At 42.6% G+C, this 26,549-nt stretch overlaps 1 protein-coding gene across 1 annotated transcript; it reads left to right on the top strand.

The window, feature by feature from the left end:
* The first annotated feature begins 14,102 nt into the window (after window positions 1-14,102).
* On the top strand, window positions 14,103-21,231 carry LOC121617388 (transmembrane gamma-carboxyglutamic acid protein 3). Its single transcript, XM_041952555.1, has 3 exons — window positions 14,103-14,117; window positions 15,568-15,728; window positions 19,777-21,231. Exons 1-3 carry the CDS (start codon window positions 14,108-14,110, stop codon window positions 20,326-20,328), a joined length of 723 nt encoding a protein of 240 aa, XP_041808489.1. The 5' UTR covers window positions 14,103-14,107; the 3' UTR covers window positions 20,329-21,231.
* The last annotated feature ends 5,318 nt before the right edge of the window (window positions 21,232-26,549 follow it).

The following is a 26,549-nucleotide window of genomic DNA, read 5'->3' on the forward strand; positions in this document are numbered from 1 at the left end:
CTTTGAGAAGTAGTTTCTGGATGGCATCTCGTATCTTTTGTCCAGCGTTTTGATCATCTCTTTGAATGCCTCGTTGTTAACTGTGTTAATGGGAGCCATGGCTTTGGCTATATAAATGGCAACTGCTTGTGTTATTTCTTGGTGTCTTCTTGATGTTGATGCATATGGTGTTGCAAGATTAAGTGTAGCATTTATGGTTGTCTGCGCTGGGTGTTTGGGACGGATATGCGGGGGTTTGGGGACTTTTCTTTTCATACACTCGTCGTATTTTCCCAAATGATTCTTCTTTAAGTGGTTATACAGATTAGTTGTGTTCCCCTGCGGAGCGGACACAATTCGCCCACAGTCTTTACACAACACCTGCTTTTGTTTGACATCACCTTTTCTGAATCCGAAATAGCTCCATACAACAGATGTGTAGCCCTTTCGAGGAACGAGCTCAGACTCCTCACCTCCGGAAGATTGATCAACTTCTGTTCCCACTGTCTGTTCAGTCATTTTCACCAGAACTCATCTTTATTTTCACTGATTCAGAAATCGGCTCTACAATGGTCACTCTACCAATCCCTCTCGCTCTCACCACTTGAATTTGACTGGTATGATAGCACCGCGCTAGGCGGAGAGGAGCTGAGTTTAGCTTGCTTGTTGGTGGCTACTAATGCGATGCGGCGTGCTCTATGACTACGGCCGCCCCCTGGTGGCTGGTGGACAAATATACTGTTTTTCTTTATGCTGCAGTCAGAAGAGCGCCCACTTATAAAATAATACAGAAAATGACAAAAAAGGAAAAAAATCGCGATTTTGGCTTTGTATAATCGTGGCGGCCAAAATCGCGATTTTGATTAAATTTCGATTAATTGTGCAGCTCTACCTTAGCCTATTGGATTTTTGCCTTATTTTCACTGGATTTGGCATTTGGGCCCAATCCCTGTTTGACTGTGACGCATTTACAACACTACGAACTAACCAAGACTGAGGGGAAAACTTGGACTTAATACACAGGGGAGGAGAACTAATGAGACACAGGTGAAACAAATCAAACAGTCACGAGGGTGGGAAAACACAAAGTAATGTAAATGATGACACATAAGGTGAACCTTTTTCCTGATATACACAGTGTTCTAACAGTAATGTGTATGGGTCCCTTTTTGGTATGTTTGTCTCACCCTCACTTTGCAGGCTTTGTCTTAATTTAGAGGTGGACAGGAGCTGGAACTCATAGTGTAAAATGTGAGTCGGGTCAGACACAATTATCTGGTGACGGACTGCTCATAAAGCAACTGGAGGGGAGGATGGTTCCTGACCCCTATAATCTTCATGGCAGTCCGCACCAGACTGGCAATCTGTGACCTCGACTGCACAGTCAGGTTGCCGTACCATGCCGCAATGCCGTATCTGATGATACTTTCCAGTGCAGCCCAGTAGAAGAGCAACATGATCCTCTGCTTCACTCCATAGGCCCTTAGTCTGCATAGATAGTAGAGACGCTGTTGGAGTTTGGAGCAGAGGCTTCCAACATGAACCTTCCAGCTGAGTGTGTTGTCAATGTGGACCCCCCGATACCTGTATGAACCCACCTGACTGATGTGTTGGTTCCAAATGACGACTGGCCTGTGGTCTGTGGACTTTGGGTCAAATATCATCTCCTCTGTCTTTCCACATTCAGCACAAGATGATTTTGGTCACACCACTGGACAAATTCCTCTATTTCTGAGAAATAGTCCCATAGGCTACCATCAGCATGCAGCAAGCTGACGATAGCTGTGTCATCAGAGAACTTTATAATAAAGTTCTCTGAGTGTGTTGTTACACAATCATTTGTGTACAATGTGAAGACGACTGGGGAGCTGACACAGCCCTATGGGGAGCCTGTGCTTATCAATCTTGGTTCCGAGAGGGCGCTGTTGACCCTGACTTGCTGTGTGCGCTGTGTCAGGAAGGAATGATACCACCTCAGAATGTAAGAATTCACATTCATCTTCTTCAGTTTTCCCATAAGCAGGTGCGGCTGTATGGTGTTGAACGCTGAGCTGAAATCAACGAACAACACACGTGCATAAGCTCTGGGGTCCTCGAGGTGTTTGCTGACCAGATGAATGACGCTGTTAACAGCATCATCAGTGCCTCAACCCTGCTTATAGGCAAACTGAAAGGAGTCCAAGTGTGTATCTACTTCCCTGAGCAGAGTCACCATCATCCTCTCGAAACACTTCATGACTCTGGAGGTTAGAGCCACAGGCCTGAAGTCATTGTTGACCACAGGACATAGTTTTTTAGCAACTGGAGTGATTACTGATTTTTTCCAGAGACTGGGGATGGTGTATGAATCCACAGATCTCTGGAAGATGGGGTACCAAGCTGTTGTAAGCTCCTCTGCACAGGATTTGTGCAGAAAAGCAGATATCCCATCTGGTCCTGTGGCCTTTTTGGTGCAAACAGATCTGAACATAGATTGGACCCTATGAGGATGAATCACCAGCTTTGGGTCCTGCTCAGTTGTTGGAATGGACCTCAGGACCTCCTCACATTCAGAGGAGAATTCCTGGGTTTCAAATCTTAAATAAAAGTCATTCAGCTCTGTTGCCCTCCGCAGGTCATTCAGGGTGCTGAGACGTTTTTGAGCAGGAGTCATGTTGGTGATTCTCCTCATAGTGTCCCACATTTGTATGGAGTTGTTTGCAGCAAAGTTTTTTTTTTTCCTATTGTCTCTTTGTGTTTCTTTTTAGCTTCCTTGAGCATGTGATTCAGTTCCTTTTGTACCAGTTTGAGTTGAACCCTGTCCTGGTTCCTGAATGCTCTTTCCTTACGGTTGATGCAGTCTTTAACCTCCTCAGTGGTATATGGTTTATTGTTGGGGTAGACAGGTATTTCCTTTTTTGGTATGGTTGTGTCCACACAGAACTGGATGTAGTCTGTGACAGTCTCTGCAGCAGTGTCCACATCCAGCCCATGAAAGATGTTCCACTCTGTGCAGAGGAAACATCCTTTAAGGGTCTCGATGCTGTCCTCAGTCCAGACCTGAACAGTCTGTGGTTTGCTGCATTTGAGGGCTGTTTTGTAGGTGGGGATGAGATGTATTGTCTTGTGGTCTGAGTTCGAGAGTGGGGTTTTGGCTCTACTCACATAAGCGTTCTGCATATTACCAAAGCATTTGTCCAGGATTCTGTCTCCTCTTGTTCCACATTTCACATTTTGGTGAAAACCTGGGAGGGACAGTTCCAGTTTGTAGATATAGCTTGTTGTAATATAGGCAGCTGCGCTGGCAGCATTCCCGCTGGGGGGGACGTACACAGCGCAGAGGATGATGTTCCCAAACTCCCTCTGCAGATAAACAGGCCTCAGAGTCAGGAAAAGAAGCTCCACGTCGGGGCTACAGTTGGTCTCCCGCACCGTGTGCTACCAGCACCAGTTGTCATTGATGTACACGCAGACACCCCCACCTCTGTTTTTCCCAGACGTCTCTGTCCTGTCGGCTCGTATGAGAGAAAATCCCTCGATCTCACACAGATAGTAAACACCATGGCGGAGGCGTCCAGCTCGTCCAGCTTGTTCTTTAAGGACCTCACATTGCCGGGTATCAGAGAAGGCAGCGCAGATCTGCACCCAGAGGTTTTTGTAACCGTAGACAGCGAGAGAGTGGCGAAAAAAAATGAGTTAGGAACTCTAAGTAAGACAGTTAAGAAAGTTATAGTTAGAAAATTAAGGTCGAAAAACTGCAGCGGTCAGCGGAGCCCAGGTCGCAGAGATGCTGCGCCACCGAAACCGGAAACCGGAAGAGAATAAAACACTTCACAAGTGACACGTATGCATGTATTGCTTTTTTTGCATTTAAACTTCAAATACAAAAATAACACTGTACAGTGGCGACACAATGTATAAAGAATATCTTAAAATAAATATATATGTGTACATATATATATATATATATATATATATAAAAGTATATATGTCAGGAAGAGTAGAACCCAAACGCAGACACAAGTGGCACAGATATAAGTTACCAAATTTATTTAACACAATGACAACCAAGGAAAACCAGAACTCAGGGAAGTCAAGAACTCAGACACACAAGGGTAACGGGGGTTCACACACAACGAACAAAGACAACACTGGGGAACATAGACTAACAGAAACACGCAACACAATGGAGCTAGGGACAAGACTAAGACAACACAAGAAACTCACTAACACAAAACGTGGCAGGACTATTGACAAAGACAAGACTAGAAACTCACTTGCATAAACTGTGGCAGAACTATAGACAAGACTAAGAACAAACTATCAATGTATGAAATAAAGAACAGAAAACGCTCCTGAAGGAGGAAGAACAAACGGCTATGAAAGACCTTAAAAACCAAACTAACAGAACAACAGAAACAAAAATCACTCCTGAAAACACAGAGGAAAATAATGCTATAAGAAATAAAATAACAAAACAGAACAATCTAACAAAGAACTGAAAATCAGCTATATCTAGCGATACAAAACGTCCAGTTTCCTTATTTTGGACATCCTGCTGCGCCTATTTACCACACACACGCGCACACACAGACCACACAGAGGCACGCCCCACGCACACATGTGATTCACAACATAGATAGCACATGGAGATAAATTAAACATTAGTGTAAATGAAATCTCTAATATTACAATCTGTCTTGCTGACGTGACCCAGGCAGAACAAACGTCCAACATGATGTTCAACAACTTAGCCTACAGGCAGCGCCAGATTACCGGGAAGCTCGAGTCGGGAAGTGTCTCGGGCAACTAGCAAGCCGGTGTACACAAATCCTGGCGGTTTACAACCTGATTGAGTGACAGGGGGGACGGCCAATCACACAGAATCGTCAGAGCCAATCGAGGAGTGTGTGGGCGGTCTAAACAGGCTTCAGCTTCAGCAGCTGTTTTCCGCTTGGTCCTAGTGCCTGACGAGTCTCAGTTTAATATGGTGTAACACTGGTTTTGGAGGGTAAAAACTGCAGGGGACAAAAACGGCATTTCGAAAAAGTGCAGGGGACATGTCCTAACTGTTAGCCTGTCATCTTGGTGCTGTCTTTTTAAATATGATTCTCTCTCTACCTTAGTTATTTCATGCTGCCGTTATGCAAGCGTTCATGCTGCAGCCATTCCAGTGCAAATCACTGTGAATGTCAAGTGTTCATGTGATGTTTTCATTTAGTTCTTATTCTGTCGCAGGCCGATGTCCGACTCAGCCTAGGAGGAAAAAAGTTTGTTCTTCCCTCATTCTCCTGCTCTCACACAGTTTGTGTGCTATGCCTGGACAGTCCGCTGCAACACAGTGATGCAACTGGAGTTATTCCCCTTGTTTTTCCGAGTTGGCCTTATTTTGGAGGTCTTGAGTAATAGGTAGTTAAAACACATGCGTAGCGCATGAGAGAGAGAGAAGGATTCACGCTCGAGGCCTTCCCGTGAAGGGTTCTTACCACCTATCTGTGTCCGAAGGAAGTGCTCCCCTCTGCTGAAAACATAAAAATCAGTCACCAGCCAGTCAAAATCAATGCAGACCTCATCATGCTGGTCATGGTCATCCAACATCATTCAGCAGTTTGGGTCATTCCTGACTTCATCACTAAACACTGCAAATCACAAACAACAGTTGAATTGTGTGTTTTGTGGTGAAGTTTTCACAGGTGCCCTCTGTGGGTTGAGGAGATCCACAGCATTTCTCCCTAGTCATGGAAGTAAAAAGTTTTGTAGAAAAGGAAGCAAGACTGGCTAGAGGACTTTCTGTGTCTCAGTAATCTCTTGTTTTCTCTATAGGTGTCATCGAGGAGTTGTAGAATATTTTAGTCTATATTTGTAACGTTTCTTTCAATTACAATTGAATAATAACAATAATATCAATAATAATTGTGTTGAAGTGACTTGAATTGAGATTGTCAAGTGCCTATGTAAAGGTGCTTCCTCTGTAAATGTGGTTTGTGCTGATTCTGATATACAATGCATTTAACTGACAGTGGTGTTTCACTTTACGACTATCTTCTGCTCACTGTCCCCTTCTGATTTTATTTCCTGTTAATTTCAGTCATAGCTAGCCTCAGGACATCATTTATGTAACTGATTAAATTTTGAATTCAGATTATTGTCAGACATGTGACATGAATCTGGTCATTGTAGGCCAAATAGACACCCTATTCTTAGCATCCAGTCATTGTGGTCAGTAAGCATTTAAGTTTGCTGGTAATTCTTTCTATTCATTGTTCTCATTCACTATTTTGGTAAGTGCAATTGCTCTTTTCCATTGTACTTTAGTAAGACATAACATATTCATACATTCATGATGTTTGGGTTTCTGGTATCTTGATGCTCTCTGTCTCCTATTTGATTCTTCTGTTATTTACGGTCAAGGCAACCTCTGCGTTACAGATTCAATCCTGGTGATTATTTTCACTCAGATCTTGCTGACATCATACAAGCCTTTGGTAATTGCAGCTTACATAGGTCATTATTTAGTCATTTCTGATTTGTCAGTTGTCTGTCAGTTGCTAATTCATCATTAAATTTTACTAATTGCGCCATTGTTATTGAATCTACAATTTGCTATGTCGTCATTGCATCTGCTATGAGCTACATCCATCCATCCATCCATTTTCTTCCGCTTATCCGGTCGCGGGGGCAGCAGTCTAAGCAGGGATGCCCAGACTTCCCTCTCCCCAGAAACTTCCTCCAGCTCTTCCGGAGGGACCCCAAGGCGTTCCCAGGCCAGCCGAGCGACATAGTCCCTCCAGCGTGTCCTGGGTCTTCCCCGGGGCCTTTTACCGTTGGGGCATGCCCGGAACACCCTCCCAGGAAGGCGTCCAGGAGGCATCTGGGAAAGATGCCCGAGCCACCTCAGCTGGCTCCTCTCGACGTGGAGGAGCAGCGGCTCTACTCTGAGCTCCTCCCGAGTGACAGAGCTCCTCACCCTATCTCTAAGGGAGCGCACCACCACCCTGCGGAGGAAACTCATTTCAACCGCTTGTATCTGAGATCTCGTTCTCTCGTTCTGCCGGAGTCCAACGTGCACTGGGAACAACTCTGACTTACTGCCGGCAATGCGAACCAAGCCCCTGCTCAGGTCATACAGAGACTGGACGGCCTGTAGCAAAGGGCCCCAGACTCCATACTCCCGAAGCACCTCTCACAGAATGCCACGAGGGATACGGTCGAATGCCTTCTCCAAGTCCACAAAACACATGTGGACTGGTTGGGCAAACTCCCACGAACCCTCGAGCACCCTGCGGAGGGTGTAGAGCTGGTCCAGTGTTCCACGACCAGGACGAAAACTGTATTGTTCCTCCTAAATCCGAGGTTCAACTATCGGCCGAATTCTCCTATCCAGTACCCTGAAATAGACTTTACCAGGGAGGCTGAGGAGTGTGATCCCCCTGTAGTCGAAGCACACCCTCCGTACCCCCTTCTTGAATAGAGGGACCACCACCCCGGTCTGCCAGTCCAGGGGCACTGTCCCCAACTGCCACGCCATGTTTCAAAGGCGTGTCAACCAAGACAGCCCGACAACATCCAGGGACTTGAGGTACTCAGGGCGGATCTCATCCACCCCCAGTGCCTTGCCACAGAAGAGCTTCCAAACTACCTCAGCCTGAGTGGTGGATGGGCCAACCTCTGGGTCCCCAGCCCCTGCTTCCTCTACGGAATGGCAATGGGATTGAGGAGATCCTTAAAGTATTCTTTCCACCGCCCGACAGTATCCCCAGTCGAAGTCAACAGCTGCCCACCTCCACTATAAACAGTGTTGGCAGGGTACTGCTTCCCCCTTCTGAGGCGCCGCACGGTTTCCCAGAATATCCTTGTGGCAGACCGATAATCCTCCTCCATGGCCTCCCTGAACCTTTCCCATACCCGAGTTTTTGCTCCCACAACCGCCCGTGCCGCAGCACGCTTGGCCTGCCAGTACCCGTCAGCTGCCTCAGGAGTCCCACGAACCAACCACGTTCGATAGGACTCCTTCTTCAGTTTGACGGCATCCCTTACTTCCGGTGTCCACCACCGGGTTCGGGGATTACAACAGGCACCAGAGACCTTAGGTCCACAGCACACATAGTGGTCTGCTGGTGAGGTAGTCAATGGTCCATGCAGCCAGGTGGCAGTCTACTTCAGCTCCTTCGAGCTTCCCCCTCAGCAGTAATGGCTGGATTGTGTTGTAAGTGCTGGAGAAGTCAAAAAACATGACCCCCACCGTGCTCCCACCGCTCTCCAGGTGGGGAAGAAATTGATATAGCAGGTAGATGACTGCATCTTTCCTACCAATGCCTGTTCAATATGCGAACTCTAGGGGGTCCAGCTCACTGCTCACCAGGTGATGGAGGAGGTTAAGTTTAATCTTCTCCAAAGTCTTCATCAGGTGGGAAGTTAATGCTACCGGCCTTAAGTGGCTGGGCTCTCAGGGATGCACGGTCTTTGGAACTGGAACTACACAAGAGGTTTTCCACAGGGCTGGAAATCTCTCCAGACAGAGGCTCAAGTTAAAGCTGTGCGGAACAACCCCACAGAACTGATCTGCACAGTCCCTCACCAATCTGGAGTTGATGCCATCAGGTCCAGTAGCCTTCCTCGCTTTCATCCATTTACATTTCGCTGATTGCTACATTGTAATTGCATTCTGCTAATTGCTCATCATAATCACGTCTGCTAATTGCTACATCATTGCTGCATTCTGTCAACTGCTGCATGTCAGTGCCTTTGGCAAGTGCTGTCATGCTTGTGGTCTTTGTGGCTCGTCCAGAGTTGGCAACATTGGGTACAGTGCACCCCTCTAGAAATACAGCAGCATTAAGTATTCGTGGGGCCTTTGATGAACATCACCCCAGAATGCAACACCAAAATGTATTGATGAACTGAACTAAAGGAAGAGTGGCTAAGAAGCAAACCAGGTTCCTGTGATAGTAAAGTTGTGACTCCTCACAGGGCTGGTCTGTGATTTAATCACAGAGGTCTGTTAACTAATGTAAAATAGTTTGTCTCAACTCAGATCTCACTATCACTGAAGGGCAGACACTTCTACACTTCTACAGCTATTTTCCTATGGCAATTTGTTATCCTATAGCAATTTGTTACAGTGCAAGCTTGTATATAACTGGTCGTTGCTGGCTATGTATTTTGTCTCATCTGTTATTTAGCGTACTTCCTAATGACTAATTCCAGGTCAGTACTAGTGTTTTTTTTTGTTGTTGTTGTTGTTGTTAGGTCAGTACTAGTGTAGTTTTTTTTTTTTTTTTAATTAATTGATTGCTAGATTTCAGGTCTCCAATGTCTTACTAATGGTCGTATGATCACAAAGTGGTAGGTAATGGAGACATTATTGACTCAGCCTAATCTTTCCTAAGCTTTCACTCTATTCTATCACTCTTGCACACCAGCCATGCTGGCTAAGCTCAACTTTTTAACAATCCAGATGAATGCAGAGCTGACCATTTGCTGGCTCATCTATACATTGTCAACAGGGCAAACCATGTTTCCTTACATCTGGAGAAGATTTGTAGAATTAGATTTAGATATTTCATTGCAGACAAGGCATCCCTTCCTTTTACCATTTACCATTTGTGTGTATCAGTGTCCAAAAATGATGCTATTTGAGCCCTGACAGTAAACCAGAACAGTAAAGCTAAAAAAGTATACATTAAATCATCTGCAAGAGCACTTTCCTTACAAAATTCAGTGTAATGGAGTTCCCAGCATTTATACAGGGTGTCTCCTTTTGGTTGTGGTCAATTGAGCACATAGGTCAGGTTTTAGGTGTTACCAGGTGGAAGGGGCAAACAGTTTTTGACCATCACGCCAGAAAAAAACTTTAGAGTGAAGTATTGGTGAAATTTATGGACTCTTTCAATGGAATATTGAATGGACAGTTGAAGATCCTGTGTGGCAAGTAGTGCTGTGTATACTACTACTCACTACTGTAAACATCCTTCAATCTGATACATGATATAACCTGTGAAATATTATATTCACTTTTACTTAAATACTGCATGCAGTATATTTTTATTTCCACAGTGACACACACACACACACACACACACACACACATACACACACGTACATAAAATGTACATATACTGTATATAGTCAACTTTTTTGTATTTTTTATATTCCATTACCTTTAATATTGCTATTTTTGTTGATGCTGCCTGTAACACCAAATTTCCACAGCTGGGGAATTATAAAGTTGATCTTATCTCATCTTAACCGGTCAAGGCAGATGACGATGAAGACCCCCTGTGTTCCTCATTCCTAGGAACATGGCTAGCCATCAAGCCACCCTCCACCTGGAAGAAGCACCAGCCTAAAGCCAAGTACCCAGCAGACACTATCTTCCTCTCCGACATTGAAATGCCCCAAAGCTCCCCATTCATGGGGAACAAGGAGGGCCATCAAGCCAGCCCCTGCATCAGCCTGCTAGCTCCCTGCCCGTTCCAGTCTCCCTGTCGGCTAGCAATCAGCCTGCCATCCTCCCATCGTCTCCAGTGCCAGTGCCAGAGCCGCCGCCTTCTCCTGAGCCCGAGCTGCTGTTGCCGTTGCGGCTGCCACCCCCTTCTGAGCCCAAGCTGCCACTACTGCCGCCGCCACCTGAGCCCGACCTGCTGCTGCTGCCGCCACTGCCACCTGAGCATGAGCTGCTCCTGCTGCCATCCCTCCTGTGCCCGAGCTTTCCTTGTTCTCTGCGCCACAGCTTCACTTGCCTCCTGTGCTGCGTCCTTCCAACATGGCTAGCCATCAAGCCACCCTCCACCTGGAAGAAGTGCCAGCCTAAAGCCAAGTACCCACCAGACACTATCTTCCTCTCCGACATTGAAATGCCCCAAAGCTCCCCATTCAGGGGAACAAGGAGGGCCATCAAGCCAGCCCCTGCATCGGCCTGCTAGCTCCCTACTGCTGCCGCCACCTGAGCCCGAGCTGCTGCTGCTGCCGCCACTGCCACCTGAGCATGAGCTGCTGCTGCTGCATCCCTCCTGTGCCCAAGCTTTCCTTGTTCTCTGCGCCACAGCTTCAGTTGCCTCCTGTGCTGTGTCCTTCCCGTCGCCGGCTTCTAGTCCTGCTGCCTTGCCGCCTGCTTCCTGTCTTGTTGTTCAGTTGCCTGCCCCCTGTCCTGTTGCCTTGCTCCTGAGGGAATTATTGGGTCTCTGTAGATAAAGAGTATGGTCTGTAGCAAATCTATATGGAAAGTGTCCTGAGACAATTTCTGTTGTGATTTGGCATTATATAAATAAAGTTTTCTTTAATTAAATTGAAAGCTGTAATTGCTGAATGGACTTCGACAAAGTACTGAGTTAAAGGTGTGAATACTTTTGTAAATGAGAGATGTCAGTTTTTTATTTATAAGATAAGAGACTTTATTAATATCCCAGCTGGGGAATTCGGGTATTATGGCAGTTGGAAAGAAAAAAGCAACAGAAATAGAGAAATACAGATTAAAAATAAAGGCTGGCTATACATATGTAAATTTTATACAAAGGACTATATAAGATAGAGAATAAGTCAAAACATTATATATATTGCTGCAAAGAACTGTAAGAAAAATATACTGCCAACAATTCTGAAGAATTTCCCAGACTTTACACAAATTGCACATGGTGGATAAAGTGACTACGGCATTAATACTATTGCAAAGAAATAAATATGTATATGTCACAGTAGAATACTATTATGTACTGATATGTGGAGTACTCAATGAGAGTGGAAAAAAAGCAATATTGCAAGGGAGTAGGTGTATGATAAATCACACATCAGTGCAAAAAACAGTCTGAATATGGAAATCAGTGCTAAATTAAGCAACACTCAAGTTGAACGCTCTGACAGCTGTTGGAATGAAGGACCTGCGGTAGCCTCAATGGTGTCCAGAGGGCAGTCCAGGACAGAACCAGCCCAGAAAAGTGAAGGGATCTGAATCCTTTCTTAAGCAACTGTGTATACTGTAGTCATGTATTTTTATTATTTCAAAGGAGAAGTACCCTGATATTTAAAATGTGTGCGTTATCATTGTATCTCCAAAAAAATAAAAATGTTATCACAGTTTCAAGATGTCAAGCTCATTTTGAAAAAATCTTGTTTTGTCCAGGGATAAAATCAGAAAATCCCTAATGCAAAGGTGAAGCCTCAATAGTTTAAGTTTAGATTGTTCATACAATTCAACAAGCGTAGCAGGCATTTGTTTCTTGAAGTTGCGCATTCCAAATATAAGGTCTCTGGCAGATCCCCTTGGTGACTGGCCTTCAGGAAAAAACAGATCCTTAGCAGTTTCCATCATCTATGCAATTGTAGTACTTCTGTCCAGTGCTAGATGCCTCGTTCCTCCTCCATTCACTTCACTTGATGAAAGTCATCATTTTGAAAATGCAGCCAGCCCACCTCAATTCTCTGTGTCGTTTTTGTGGCACTAGTATTTTTATGCCTTGCCATTAGACCGACATTTCGCACAGTATAAGTTTGACTTCGCCAAGACATCCTGCCTTTTTCATCCTTCTTGTGGCAATCTTTTGGCTAAAACTGCTGAAAAGTAATTGTCAAGAGTTGTTATGTAATTACTTTGTCCATTTTCATTTGGTTAATATTTTCTTCTGCAACATGCCTTGACCTTAGGAAGTCATCAAGGTCCTTCTCCATATCTACATAAAACAGTTAAACAGATATTAGTTCAGTCAGTCACATATTTACGTGTGGACATTCTTTATCTTATTTCTGTGACAGGGTGTGGAAAAATATTATATGTCTTACAGTGTCAGATTTAGTATTTAGTAAGTAGTAATTAATGTGTAAACAGGTCAATGCTGTGATGTTCATACTTTAGAGCATGGATGGTGGCCTCTGGGTTGTGGATCACACTGATCATCATCAAGGAAGTCAAATCATATGCATGGCAAATGACAAAAGTCTGGCCTTGGCAGTCTACATGTCGAAGTATCCTTAACCATTCTTGTTACCTTCAACCTATAGATAGACCTACATGCAATATGTAAAACTAATTTCTTTTTTACATATTTTAACCAGGATGTTTGATATCAACCGCTGCTGTATTCACTTTATCCTCTGCAGGATAACACTGTAACTTTTATAGTGATGTCATTAGCGTTAACATTAGCCAATTTGTTTTCTAGTATTTCTAGTATTCTAAGTTTACCTGAAATCGGCCGCCTGTACACAGATTCTATCTGTAACTTCCCGCCGGGGCACCTAGGATGAAATGATGATGTTGCATCATGGGAACGCAAAGCTGTTGCAAGGCAATGCAGCGGTATCGCAAGGTAACACAAACGTATTGCTGGATAACGCAAATTTTATTGTGAGACAACGTAAAACATATTGTGAGGGAAAGCAAAATAATGTGATAGAATGCAAAACATATTGCGAGGGAACACAAAAAAAAATTCTCACCATGCCCCCAGAGGGGCTCTACAAATTACAGCTGGCCAGGACTGAAATAGATCTGATCATACATCTTGACAGTCATGCTTGTTGGAATAAAACGACCATGACACTTTCCACTGATGGTGAGCAAACAAAGTATGACCTCTGTAAAACCACTGGGAGCTACAAACATTTGTGATTCAGCATCCTGCTGACCTCTGTCTTTGGCTTAAGATACTAATTTACTTAAGTTTGAAATAATATAATTTTCATCATTAAACAATAAAAGAGAACTTGTCATGGGCAACTGAAATGCCAAAATGATATAAAACAGAACTACAATAATTATGTATAGGTTGTAGAAAACAACAAAATAGACAAACAAATTTTTTAAATTAACCATAAGATGCGTTTTTCAGGAAGGTTGGGTTTGGGCTATTTTAAATTATTGATATTACATTGGTATCAGCTCAACTCAGGCATTATCTGAGTATCAGCTAATGTGTCTAGGCAACCAGTTAGGCAGGTTAGATGCCAAGGTATTAATCATTATTGTATAGAAGTAGAGATGGTGAAAATGTTTTGAAGCTTCTGGAGCATTTCAGGTAGAAAGGAAATGTCTACCTGCCGGACAGTAATCCGGTTTCCTTTGTTAAAGGAGTCTGTCTGTCATGGTGTCTAATGCTATGCTGTCTTGTCCCTGCAGATCTGTGGCCAATCACCGTGTGAGTAGCAGGGCAGGAGCATGGCGGATGGTGAGCACAAAACACAGACACGCATTCATCAGCCCAGATCAATAATGTTAATAAGTGTCTAGTTTGTTGTTTGTCTTGGTCAACCTCTCCTCAAACACACACACACACACACACACACACACACACACAAACACATACAGTACATTCTTGTCAGTGAGCTTTCCTGTGTGGCTGGCTGCCTCTTGTGAGAAAACAAACGCACAACTACCTGTCACCCCCCGACCCACCACCTGAATCAAGACCAGATTTACTACCCTTGATGATGTGCCATTGGTGTGTGAATGGTTAAGAGCCTTAATGAGCAGGTGTCTAGCCATCGTATGAATGTGTATGAAAGGGTGAATGCAGACTTGCGTTGTAAAAGTGCTTTGAGAGGTCATCAGACTAGAAAAGTGCGATATAAATACAGTCCATTTACCATTTTTAAAATTCTGGACCTCTATGCTGGAAGTGGACTAATCTTGTTTCTTGAATTTCTTTTTAGATGTGCTACATCTATTCTTAGTTTAATATTGCATCCCAATTCACAGATCACCATTAGCTTTAATTTGGAATTGTGTTTGTGGCCACCTGATGATTAGTCCAATATCCACTTTTCTATTCTTTTAGCCGTTTTTTGTATCTGTCTCAACTAACTCTGAGGGAAATATTTGCCTCCTTACCTGTTCAATCACTCTACTATGTTTACCAGCTGGTTGCAAACTGTGACTGTCTGCTGCTGGTGCTGAGCAGGTAGTTTAGAGTGGGTTTATTGGAACTTTTTCACCGAAATCTGCTGTCAGTGTCATGCCCTCCACCTCTGGCTCCACCTAGTGGAGCATTCGTTACCCTGTTTCAAGGACTGTATTGGTTTTCAGTTGGTATTGTTTTCGGTTTAGTAGTAGTGTTCCTCTCTGTCTGGCAGAGGGCGGAAGTAGTTTATTTCTATTTGGTTTTTCCTATGCCCTGTCTGCATAGCGTCTTTTGTTGTAAATAAACCATATATACTGTATTTTGCCCCACCTGTGTCTGCTGTGTCTGTGTCTGCACCTTAGCCTCTGAAACCCTGCATTGTGACAGCCTGCTGCTTAAATGAGACTGAGCCTAGCAATATTGCTGAAACAAGCAAAGAAAATATGTACAGCTGAGAGGAACTGCAAGGTTGTTGATAATTCTGTGTTGGTTCATCACTACAAGTGAACCCATTCCCATACAAGAAATCATTTCAGCCATTGTTGGTACAAAAATCAATAAGTTAAGTTGTGTAAAACTATAAAACTAACAAACAGTATATACAAAGAATGATGAGTCAACAAACACTATATACAATGTAATTTACAATTTGCAGGTGTTTATGTTGACAATCACAGTAAGTGATGAATGCAAATGTACAAAACTGTGTGTGAATGGATTACGACTGTTACATAACCCTAGTATGGATGGCTGAATTTTGTTTCTTTTTGTGTTGCAGCATTCCTCATTGGTAAGGATGCTCATTCTGTGCTGAAGCGTGTCCCTCGAGCCAATGGCTTTCTGGAGGAGTTGAGACAGGGGAACATTGAGAGGGAGTGTGGTGAGGAGAGCTGCAGCTTTGAAGAGGCCAATGAAGTCTTTGAGAACAAAGAGAGAACGGTGAGCTGTAGATTCTAAGTTTAAGAGGAGGTCAGCTTTCTTCAGGAAAGTCTGAAATGAATGCCAGAAGAGTCCAGAGTTAGGTCCAGAGAGCTTTATTCTCTTTACAGATCACAAAGCCCGAGTATGCTCTGCAGAACAAACAGATTTTCTTTGTCGAAACATCACCTTTATGAGGGCATGGATACATGGCATGTCCCTGTGGTCCCATTTTACCTTTTTTTTTGTCTCATTTATACTGGTGTCTGGTGAGCTGTTGGTTTTCCCCTAATACTCCTGGCCTTTGTATTTACTGGAATCTGATGATTTTCAAAACATCCCCAACAATGTAAAAGCTACCTTTGTTTTAGTGGTTCTATTGGTGTCTGGGAAGTCCCTAGGTTTTTAAAAACAGAGCAAACAGAAGAGTACCTAAACAGAGAAACAATCTCTCAGCAGAGAAATGCCATAAAACATGGATATGTGGTTACACCTCTCTTTCAGTAGTCACTGTTTACAAAGTAATTCTCTTCATGCACTTAAGTGCACAAGGCTTTTAACTACAATCTTGCCTGCAGATTGACACTACTTTTGTACTGTAGTGCTGGCACCAGATTCAGAGATGATGAGAGTCAAAAGCAAATTGTAGAACTACATGAAACACCAGGCAAGGAAAACTTTAATGTAAAATCCCTGTCACCCAACCACCCATCCACAGTGGGAGCATCAAAAAGAGACTTATTGCCTAAGTCAGCTGAAGATGTGGCTCTGGTCACCACAGTAAGAGCTGAATGCTGCTCTGGACACTACTCCCACAACTGTTCTGTATGTTGTATCCCACAACATAAAGTTCATAACATGTTAGTTAATGTCATGAACGAACATTAGGTGTCAAGGCAGAAATGTGAAGAATGAATCGTTTCGAGGCCATGGCAGATTTATGGTCAAGCTGACCTATAGAATCCTGCATGAATCCAAGTTTTACTTATCAGTGATTTTATCATGAATGGTCTGTTTCCCATGAAGACGACACAGGGCTGAAGCAAGCTTTTACCTGCTGGTGGTAAGATGTGGAAAAAATGGTTTGCATAACAATGGCAAAAACATTGTGAAAGCACTCTTCATAACTGGACAAGGCCTCAGTGTCCTGGGGAACATCTGGCTTATTTGTTCATTTTATTATATTACCAGTAGCTAATCACACTATTCTGTCTGCATAAAGAATGCTTTGCAAAAAAACATTTTTTATCAGCAAAAAAATTGTGTCCCAGACAAATCTTGGACCTAATGTAACTATTGTAAGAACCGGAGGAGTGTTTAATACAGCCATACTTCCAGTTAAAGGTTTATTTCAGTCAATCAGGCTTATGTTCAGGAAATTCTGTTTAATAAACGAGGTTTAGTAGGTCTGACCTTAGTAACCATTAAAACATATCAGACTAGTCTGGTTTCAGTCAGGTTGGTTTTCATTTAATTAAATTATATTTAACATCTTTTTTTCATCATTTTCATTTATTTCTGTAAAATAAATTACCTGGCTAGTGTCCTATTGGTGTTACGTTTTCTAGAGTATTAGTGCAAGTAGTGAGAGCAGACAAACAGGGCACCTGACCTGGCACAGGCTGCTGGGGGTGACAGGTTTTAGTTGGGAGACATGAAAGACAGGGTGAACCTTCATGGCAGGGGGAAGTCTCAATTTTATGGCCATGGGCTTGATAATAGAGTCTATGACAAACAGGCCCAAGAAACGGGGAGCTTTTTAGGATCAGTTTTGAGGAGAACTCTTACCTAGTTTGTACTCAGGAGCCTCTCTGTGGTAGCGATCAGCTTGCTGTCCTCCTGTCAAGTGGAGTAATGCTGCTTGAACCCTCTTCCAGATTCCACTGTGATGAGCCCACTGTAGCAACAACAGACAGAATCAGGCACAAACAGATCATTAGTAGGACCGTTACCTGGATCATGTTGGTGGCATTAAGCCTTCTTTATGATGAACTCATCTCCCATGTAACGGCCGCCACCACAACAGAAGAGGGTAGGATGGGTGTGGGTTTAGGACTGGTTCCCTCTTTGTTGTGTTGCTTGGAAAGGGCGTCAGGTTCTATGGTCCTTCATTACTGTACAGTCTTTGCATGGACAGTCAGTTTCTTTGTGACAAAAAACCCAGCACCGACAGGAGAGGAAGGACGGATTATATCTGCAGCGAGGGAGTCCTGGATATGTTTCCATAGCTTCCCTCTCTGGAAGAGACAAATTATATAGCTGGCTGGTGGGAAGGGGGGCACCAGGAATGAGGTTGATGACGCAGTTATAGGAACAGTGAGGTGGTAGGGAAATGGCTAACTCCTTGCTGAATACCTCCTTTAAGTCATGGTACTCTGATGGCACACCGAACAGATCTGGGGGAGACAGGGTCTTACAGACTGAAGACACTTTAGCAGGTAACAGGGCTGACTGTAGGCAATGGAAAAGACGGAAAGAACTCCATGCAGCGATCTTATGACTACCCCAGTCAATATGTGGGTTGTGAAACTTGAGCCACAAATAGCCAGGACTAGAGGAGTATGTGGGATGGAGATAACACAACAGATTTGTTAAACATGATTACTGGACAGAGTTACAGTTATGGGTGCCATGGGTATTACATCTGCCAGGAAGTTGCCGTTTTAAAGCATTGTGGTGAATTAAGTGGATAAAGGCTTGAGTGGTAAATCTAGCTTCAATAAAGTTCTCTTCTGCACCGGAATCCAAAGCTTGAACCAGAAAAGAGAGACTGGCAACATCGTCTTACTAAGTCAGGACGGTGTCAGCAGCTTAGGGTTAGAATGGGGAGTTAAGGGTAGACTCACCAGTATCCCCACCGCTACTGGTGAGCCTAATCTTTTGGTGGCACAGAGCAGTTCATTAAGCTGTATCCTGCATCCCCGCAGTACAGGCATAATCCTGGATAATGCCTGGATACAACGTCTCTCCTCCTGGGATAGCTGAACTCCCCCTAGCTGCATCGGTTCATCTGCCGGAGTGGCACCAGCAGAGGATCTCTCTCCTCTGCCGCTGGACTCCTACGTAATCCGGAAGAAAGGGCCACTGATTGGGAGGAAGCAGAGGCAAAGTTAGAGGATCTCTTCATTCGTTTAGTCCTTTGATAAAAAGACATTGCAGAGTGCTTCATTCCACAAGCTTTCTGCTGCCAGTACCCTAAACTTTACTGAATGCACACTATGATTTCCCTGTTTATGGCTCAGTAATCTGCCAGCCACATCTCCCACATAATGTGGAAAATCAAACACGTCCCTGACCTCAGAGAGGAATCCTACATTCATTAAATTGTCTGAGCCTCTTAGCAGCCTCTTAGCAGCCCCATCACATAGCGAAGCTTACAGATCTCAGAAGGAAAGGTTCTGGTTCAGAAATGGTTTCTGACTGATCATGTTGCATAGAAGAAGAAAATCACAACATTTACCGAACTCCCCAGAAAATGGCTCGGGGTTCGTAGTATGGGACTCTCTGACAATAGTCAGAGCCGGGGCTGAGACTGCCTGCAGTAACACAGACTAGACTTAGGGGGAGAGACAGACAGGAGACACAAGAAAACAAAGAGAAAAAGGAGGAGAGACTGCAGATCTTTACAATTGGGCACTTCAATGATATACAAATGTCATTTTGCGTCTTACATATTTTGTACGTTTTTTTCTTACATTAGTGTTGTCTTGAAAATGTGCCAGACAGACACATGTTCACTGTGCAGCAGTACAGAAGAACATTCAGGGAGGAACTTTGGAGAAAACAAAGTGTTTCCAGGCCTGGAAACTAACCCGACTGAAACAGGCTTGTCTGGAGGGACAAGTTTTCCGGGTAACTTAGGTAAGACTTATGTAAATCTCTTTTATGAGACAGAATTTCCTTAACTTTAGCCTGATTGACTGAAATAAGATGGCTTTCACTGATAATCTGATTTGACTTTGTTAAACACCCCTGTGGTTACTGTAGTTCAGTATCACATTTGTCCCCTACCCTGACTTCAGTGTCAGTTTCAGTTATACTCTGACTTTATCTCCTTTGTGTTCCCCAGATGGAGTTTTGGAAAACTCGCAGCATCTACTCAGTGAGCAGCAGCAGCGAGGGGCACTCAGAGCGTGCTGATACTGTCTACATGGTGGTTCCTCTGCTGGGCGTGGCCCTGCTCATCATCATTGTCCTCTTCCTCCTTTGGAGGTGCCAGCTTCAGAAAGCTACTCGTCGACGGCCTGCCTATACCCAGAACCCATTTTTGGCCAACAACCGCAGCGCCCGTAGCCTGCCACACATTCTGGTTCACCGGGAAACAACAGTGCACACCGAAAGCTTGCACCAGGAGTCTAGCTCATGTACAAATGTGGTAGTGAGTGGTTCTGATAGAGGAGGAGGTTCCCAGGCAGACTCCTGTGTTCCCCACCAGCAGAATGCTCTTTCCCTCTATGTCCAGGACTCTTCCCTGTCGGTAGCCTCACAGCTGTCCGGTGCCACACCACCTCCATCTTATGAAGAGGTGACAGGACAGCTGGAAAGTAGTGGTGATGAGACCTCAGCACCTTCATACAGTGACCCCCCACCCAAATATGAGGAGATCATAAAGGAAAAATGAAACAGACAAAAATAATGCTGCTATGGCTGTTGCTATGCCGCTCAGTCTGAAGGACGTCACAGCTGGCAAAAAATCGGTTTCTGCCTCAGTTGGTGCTGCAGGGTGCAGGTTGCTTAAACCCATATATTTTTCGACACAGTATAACACCTTTGTTTCACTCATGGCTGCATTGTCAAGCCAGCCAGCCCAGTGAGTGTGTGTGACACCCAGGATTATTGTTCATAGTTTACCCTAAACATCTTGTTAGATACTTAATTTCTTTGATCTCCATTTTGCTTTGGCAAACTTTGAATGGCATACTTTGTCCCTGGTGCAGCCACAGCAGGGACTGAATGTACAACAAGGTGCTGGAGAGGATTTGGCAAGCAGGATGCTCACTAAAAGCAGGCAGGCTTTTGTGCACAACACAGGGTAGCACTCCGGTATTGAAGTGCCAAGCCACAGCTGGGCTTTTACACTTGCTGGACAGTTACTATGACTGCAAGGTTTTCTTGCCAACAGGCTGGTGCTGTGTCTTATCTGTCGGTGTACATATAGGATCACTCCTTAAACGGCACATACATAGTCAAGAGTGGAAGCGTTGGGATGCTGAGCCAAAGATTTTGTTTAGTTGGGTGTTCTCATGGTTCATTGTTGTTTTAGATTGAAAAGCAGTTTGAAAACCTCAACTTTAAAGGAACGACCCATAATCAACAGCCAAATGGACAAACTTCAGATAAGGTTTTTGGACCACCTCCATACACCAGCTGTACACCACATACACCACTTACTGTACTGCATTTATGTTGGGACTGCAAACTCTCACAGCCAGACAGATTTTCCTCATGGGCTGTGTGGATGGTCATTTAGCTTGAAACAACATTTTATTATTAAAAAAAATACTAATACTTCTGGAAAAAAACAGTTGCGAGCCATTGCCTTATGGTGATGACAGAGAGAGCAGGAAAACAAGTACTCCACTCAAGTGTGTGTGGAACGATTCTCATGAAAATCACCACATTCTTAGTAATCATCTCCTCAGCATTGTGCCATACGGAGGAAAGTTTATTTATTGCCAAATTTACATTGTCTTAACACTTACCATATGTGCTACCTTACTATGAACACATCACCAAGTCTTAGCATCTACCCGTGGACCAAACAGACATCTACTCTGTACAGGCCTATGTACAATTTATGGCGTTGGCTTTGTATTAACAAATTAACGGATATTTTTCTATCCAGGTTTCCTAATTCTTGTATATTTGTTAGTCTGGATTAGTATATCTTCTGCTGAAACTATTAGTAGATTTGTTTACCAACAAAAAATTACAACACAATAGTTTTGATAATCAGTTTATCAGTTTGGTAATTTTTTAAGCAACACGTGTTTCTTAATGAAGTTAATGAAGTTTCTCTTCATTGCGAGGACTTATTTGAGTCTGTTTTGTATAATTTTAAATTGAATATATTTGGGTTTGGGGCTGTTGGTCCATACAATAATTTCTAATGAAAATACTGAGTAGTTACAACATAAGCGCAAATACATATTGCTGTCCAAAGCCGAACACCTACTCACCATGAAAACACGAGTGGAGGCAGTCTGACACAATGAGAGGAATCTGTATCTTTTTATTATGATCCCAAAACCTTCATCTCCTATAACCCTGACCTTCTCTTTAAGCGACTTTCCTAGTAGTGACATAAAATACAGCCTAAGTAGAACTTCTAGAGTAGAATGATCCAAATAAACACAAACACACACATTCACACATGCACAGTCACAATTCTGTGTATGTGCTTTGTGTATCTGAATGCATTTACTGTTTGTGTGTCGATGAACACATATGTTCACGCATGATCACAGAGAGCACAATCAGCAGCTCTACACACCACAGTATATTGAGTTGGTATAGCACATTTATTGCAGTTGGACAGTGGACTGGCCTCAGTCCTGCTATTATATTACAACTTTGCTTGTAGTTGTTACATTGTTACAAGGTGCAGTTAGTGTAGCGGTATAGATGTGTGAACAATAGAGACTAGGAGTGTAATGATACAGTCAACCCAGGATCCGGTTCAATAGACAATATGGGCCTTACAATATATTCAACAAAGTAAGGATGAAAACAAGCTATGGTCTGAAGAGTTCTTATTTCTTCCTTCTTCAGCATGTTTTCAAACCAGTTCTTTCTTGCAGGTCTTCCCTTATTCTTCAGACTCCAGTGCAAAAAAACAATAATAGAATCTCAACATCTTTTAACTTAAAATGTGTTTTTTAAGCATATGCCTACTTTCATGAGACTAAAATGAAAAACAAGAATATATCAGAATGTCTGTAATGTATAAACACTTTCCTCATTAAGATGAAAACATGAGTGGAGGCAGTCTGACACAATGAGAGAAATCTGTATCTTTTTATTATGATCCCAAAACCTTCATCTCCTATAACCCTGACCTTTTTTAAGCAACTTTCCTACTAGTGACATAAGATACAGCCTAAGTAGAACTTCGAGAGTAGAATGATCCAAATAAACACAAATGATGAACACATATGTTCACGCATGATCACAGAGAGCATAATCAGCAGCTCTACACACCACAGTATATTGAGTTGGTATAGCACATTTATTGCAGTTGGACAGTGGACTGAACAGTGCTGACCTCAGTCCTGCTATTATTTTACTTTGCTTGTAGTTGTTACATTGTTACAAGGTGCAGTTACTGTAGCGGTATAGATGTGTGAACACTAGAGATTAAGGGTGTAATGATACAGTCAGATACAGTGTTGGGGTAGTGAGCTACAAAGTAAAATAAGCAATCTGTTACTGTTACATTTTCTTCTGTATTTCTCTGTTCTTTTTGTTGCCACATACACACACACAGGAACTCATCTATATTTTTAGCCTAAGACCATAACATCGGTTTTGTTGTTGTTTTTTCATTAGAAAATCAACCTGATGGCATTTTCACACCTTCACATCCTTATACATGACAGGAAGTAAAGATTTTTTAAAGTGTGTACAGGACAAAATGTGACAAGTGTTCAAATTGCTTTTGTCATGTCTCGTCAAATCTGTGTGTTTTTGTTCACGAGCGTCATGTCTTGTCATACACTTCCTGTTTTATTGTGAAACCTAACGCTCCTCTCGTTTCAGGCCCTTGACCTCCCGGTGTGTTTCCCGCCTGTCTGATTGTCTACCCCGCCCTAATTGTCTCCACCTGTTCATTGTTACCTCGTGTATATATAGTCCGCGTCTCCCTTTGTCCTGTGCCAGATTGTCTTGTGCCTTGTCCTGTACTCGCCTTGCTATCTAGCGTTCCATGATCCTTGTCTTCTGTGTCCCTGTAAGTCTAGTTATCAGTATAGCCTTGTATCTTTTGTTTGCTACTTTGTATCTAGTCAAGCCTTGTATCTTTTGTTTGCTACTTTGTATCCAGCCTTGAGATTAGTTCTACCTTGCACCTTTTGTTAGTACTTTGTTATCGAGTCAGTTTTTGAGCCTTTGCTAGTTTTGTTCTTTATTTTGCCAAATTATCCTTAGCGTTTTCTGTTGTACTTTGTCTCTTTATCAGTTTGCATTTTGCCATTTATCCTGAGCGCTTTGAGTTAATAAAACCTTTTATTTTGAAACTCTGCTGAGCTGTCTGTGGTCTGCATTTTGAGTCCTCAAACCTTGTGCCTCCAGGCTTGTCAGCTTTATCCTAGACTACTGAAAACAGTCTATGTTGTTGGCAACAAAAACACTGATGCATTTTGTTACATTTTGTGCTTGCTGACAGAATGGAAGAGGCAGTGTTGCAAATGACTTCTTAAGAGACTTTTGATAATTTTTATCAGGTGGCGACTGTTGCTTGTCCTTATGATGCCATTGTAGATGATGGAGAATGTTAGTGGTGGTAGCTGTTGTGTAAGCCATTATGCACTCGCAGAGCTTGCAATTTTCCTTCAATTTTCTTTCATACGGGCTGGAAAACCAAAATCATGCCTTGCAACTGACAAAATGTTTCAGAGAGCATCCTCTATTTCCACCTCCTCCTCCATTTTCTTTCAAACATTCGATCACTACAGCCAGTGAACATCAAAGTAAACTACAGGTCAGTCAAGCAAACTGACATTGTTTAACATTAATAAACTATCTACTGAAGTCCTCTGAATTCAAGCTTCACAATGCATATCATATTTTTTAATCACAAAATATCATGTCATGTTGTATTTTTGCACTCCTGCTATATAAATCAAAGTAAATAATTTCAAATAATCTTACAAAGTTTGGAGATGTAGTCTCACCATCACTAGAGACATGACATTCTTTAACACTGATGTTTGGAGCTGCACTGGGTAAACTTCACAATTTGTCCACACGGAGTAGTAAAAACATACAAATACTTTGAGTTTTAAAAGTTTGAAGGATTCATAAGAATAAAGGAGTCCTTCAAACTTTAAGAATGTAGTGTTTGATTGCTGCCTTTTAAGAAACAGGTCATTTTTTCTTACTCTTATGTTTAGATTCATCACTTTGGAGAAGAAGTGACCATGCATTGTACCCTAAATTTGATTGGGTGAATACTAGTTATGGAGTCTCAGTAAGAAAGGAGGGGTTGTCCTGTGTGATTAAGGGAAGAGCCAAGCCATTTTTTTCCATGCAAGTTCTAGATAATTACAAATCATACATAATTTTGCGGGCCATTTTCATATTCAAGCTATACAGTTTTAGATTTTTTTTTTATTTATTTATTTTCCATCCTATAAGCAGGAAAAAAAAACTAAGAAATGTTATTTATAACATTTCAGCAAATTTTCAAAATTTTTCATCTTCTAGCCATAGTCCAGCTTGACAGTACAGGCAAAAACATTTGGGTACACATCAAGCGACTAAAAAATGTTGAAAAAAATAAAAAGGTAGTGACATATACAGATTGCACAGCAGGAAGCACCCTCCAGTAAATTATTTCCACTTTCTTCCTGCTCAGACCAACTCAATGGATGCCCTTTTCATACCCTATCATGATACTATCGCTTTTTACCACTAAATCTGTTTACCTGTGGAATGTTCCAAACAGGTGTTCATGGAGCATTCCACAACTTTCCAGGTCTTTTGTGTTGCTGGCATCAGTACGCGCTCTCAGTGTCATATTTTTCAGTGTAATATGTGGGTGGATGTGCCAAACAGCATGAGATCTCTGTAGTCTCCACCATTTAACTGTATGTGTGTATTACGACAAATCTGTCAGTGGTTTTCAGAGTAATTTACCATAAACCTTTTGTGGTTCCTTCCTCCATATTCTGAATGTCAAGTTATCATTTTCTTCGCTGATGCAAAGCTTTTCCATTTGTCAGTCTGCTCCATGTGGATGTACAGCAGGGTTATCTGTGTGTATATTTTAGCTGCTGTCAGAGAGGTGTTACCAAGAGATGCAGTCATATGCAATCCTTTTTTGTGTGATGCAAGGATGGTTTAATGTCTCTCATGACCTGTTCTTCAACATTTCCAACAATCCTGATGTTGTTTTTGTGGTTGAAGGCAGAAGAGACATTTTAATCTGAAAAATTGTCTGTGTTTTCCACCTATATTGTTAAAGCTTTTCTGACAAACTGATCAAGTACCAATCCCTGGTTATGAGTATCATTGAGCTAAGATGTGTGTAGATTAGTAATACTGTTATTTGGCTGCCTTGAACACATTCACAAACTGGCTGCTGGTGGATTACGAAAAAGGAGCCAAACAGCTGGTGAAATTCTGTTCCATCTGAGATGTAACAGGTAGCTTCACTTTGTGGTGCCGGTCACTCATTCTGAGTGTCAAAGAATGTAGAGGACCTCTGTAAATATTTGAATGCTGTAGACAAATGTAATGTAACTGGTGGACTAAATGTATCTATAAATATGCACATTTTTGAACATGCACAGGTGAAAGGGGCATTATTGAAAATGTACAGGTGTGTAGCATGTCCACCTCCATTTCAAAGTCATTTCCATTCAGTGATCTGTGTGCTATACCTACACTATATACTGTGTCCATATATTATGTATCCATATTGTATGAGTGCATACAAATAAAGAACACTATCTAATTGATGTTTGATATTCATTTTTATTGAAAAGTAAGTTACGGTGTTACCTACTGACAAAAGTTAAGTTGTTCGTTCTTTCCATTACTAAAAATGAAAATCCCTTTTTGATTCATTGCACATGTTGTCATATTGTCCAGAGTGTTTGAAGCCTACTATGTTTACATTTG

The sequence above is a fragment of the Chelmon rostratus genome, chromosome 14, assembly GCF_017976325.1.
Source record: "Chelmon rostratus isolate fCheRos1 chromosome 14, fCheRos1.pri, whole genome shotgun sequence".
NCBI lineage: Eukaryota > Metazoa > Chordata > Actinopteri > Chaetodontiformes > Chaetodontidae > Chelmon > Chelmon rostratus.

Excerpts from the sequence above, each read along its gene's own strand:
- LOC121617388 (XM_041952555.1), top strand. Across the intron at positions 15,729-19,776 it reads TTGAGAACAAAGAGAGAACG|ATGGAGTTTTGGAAAACTCG; the intron begins GTGAGCTGTAGA and ends TGTGTTCCCCAG.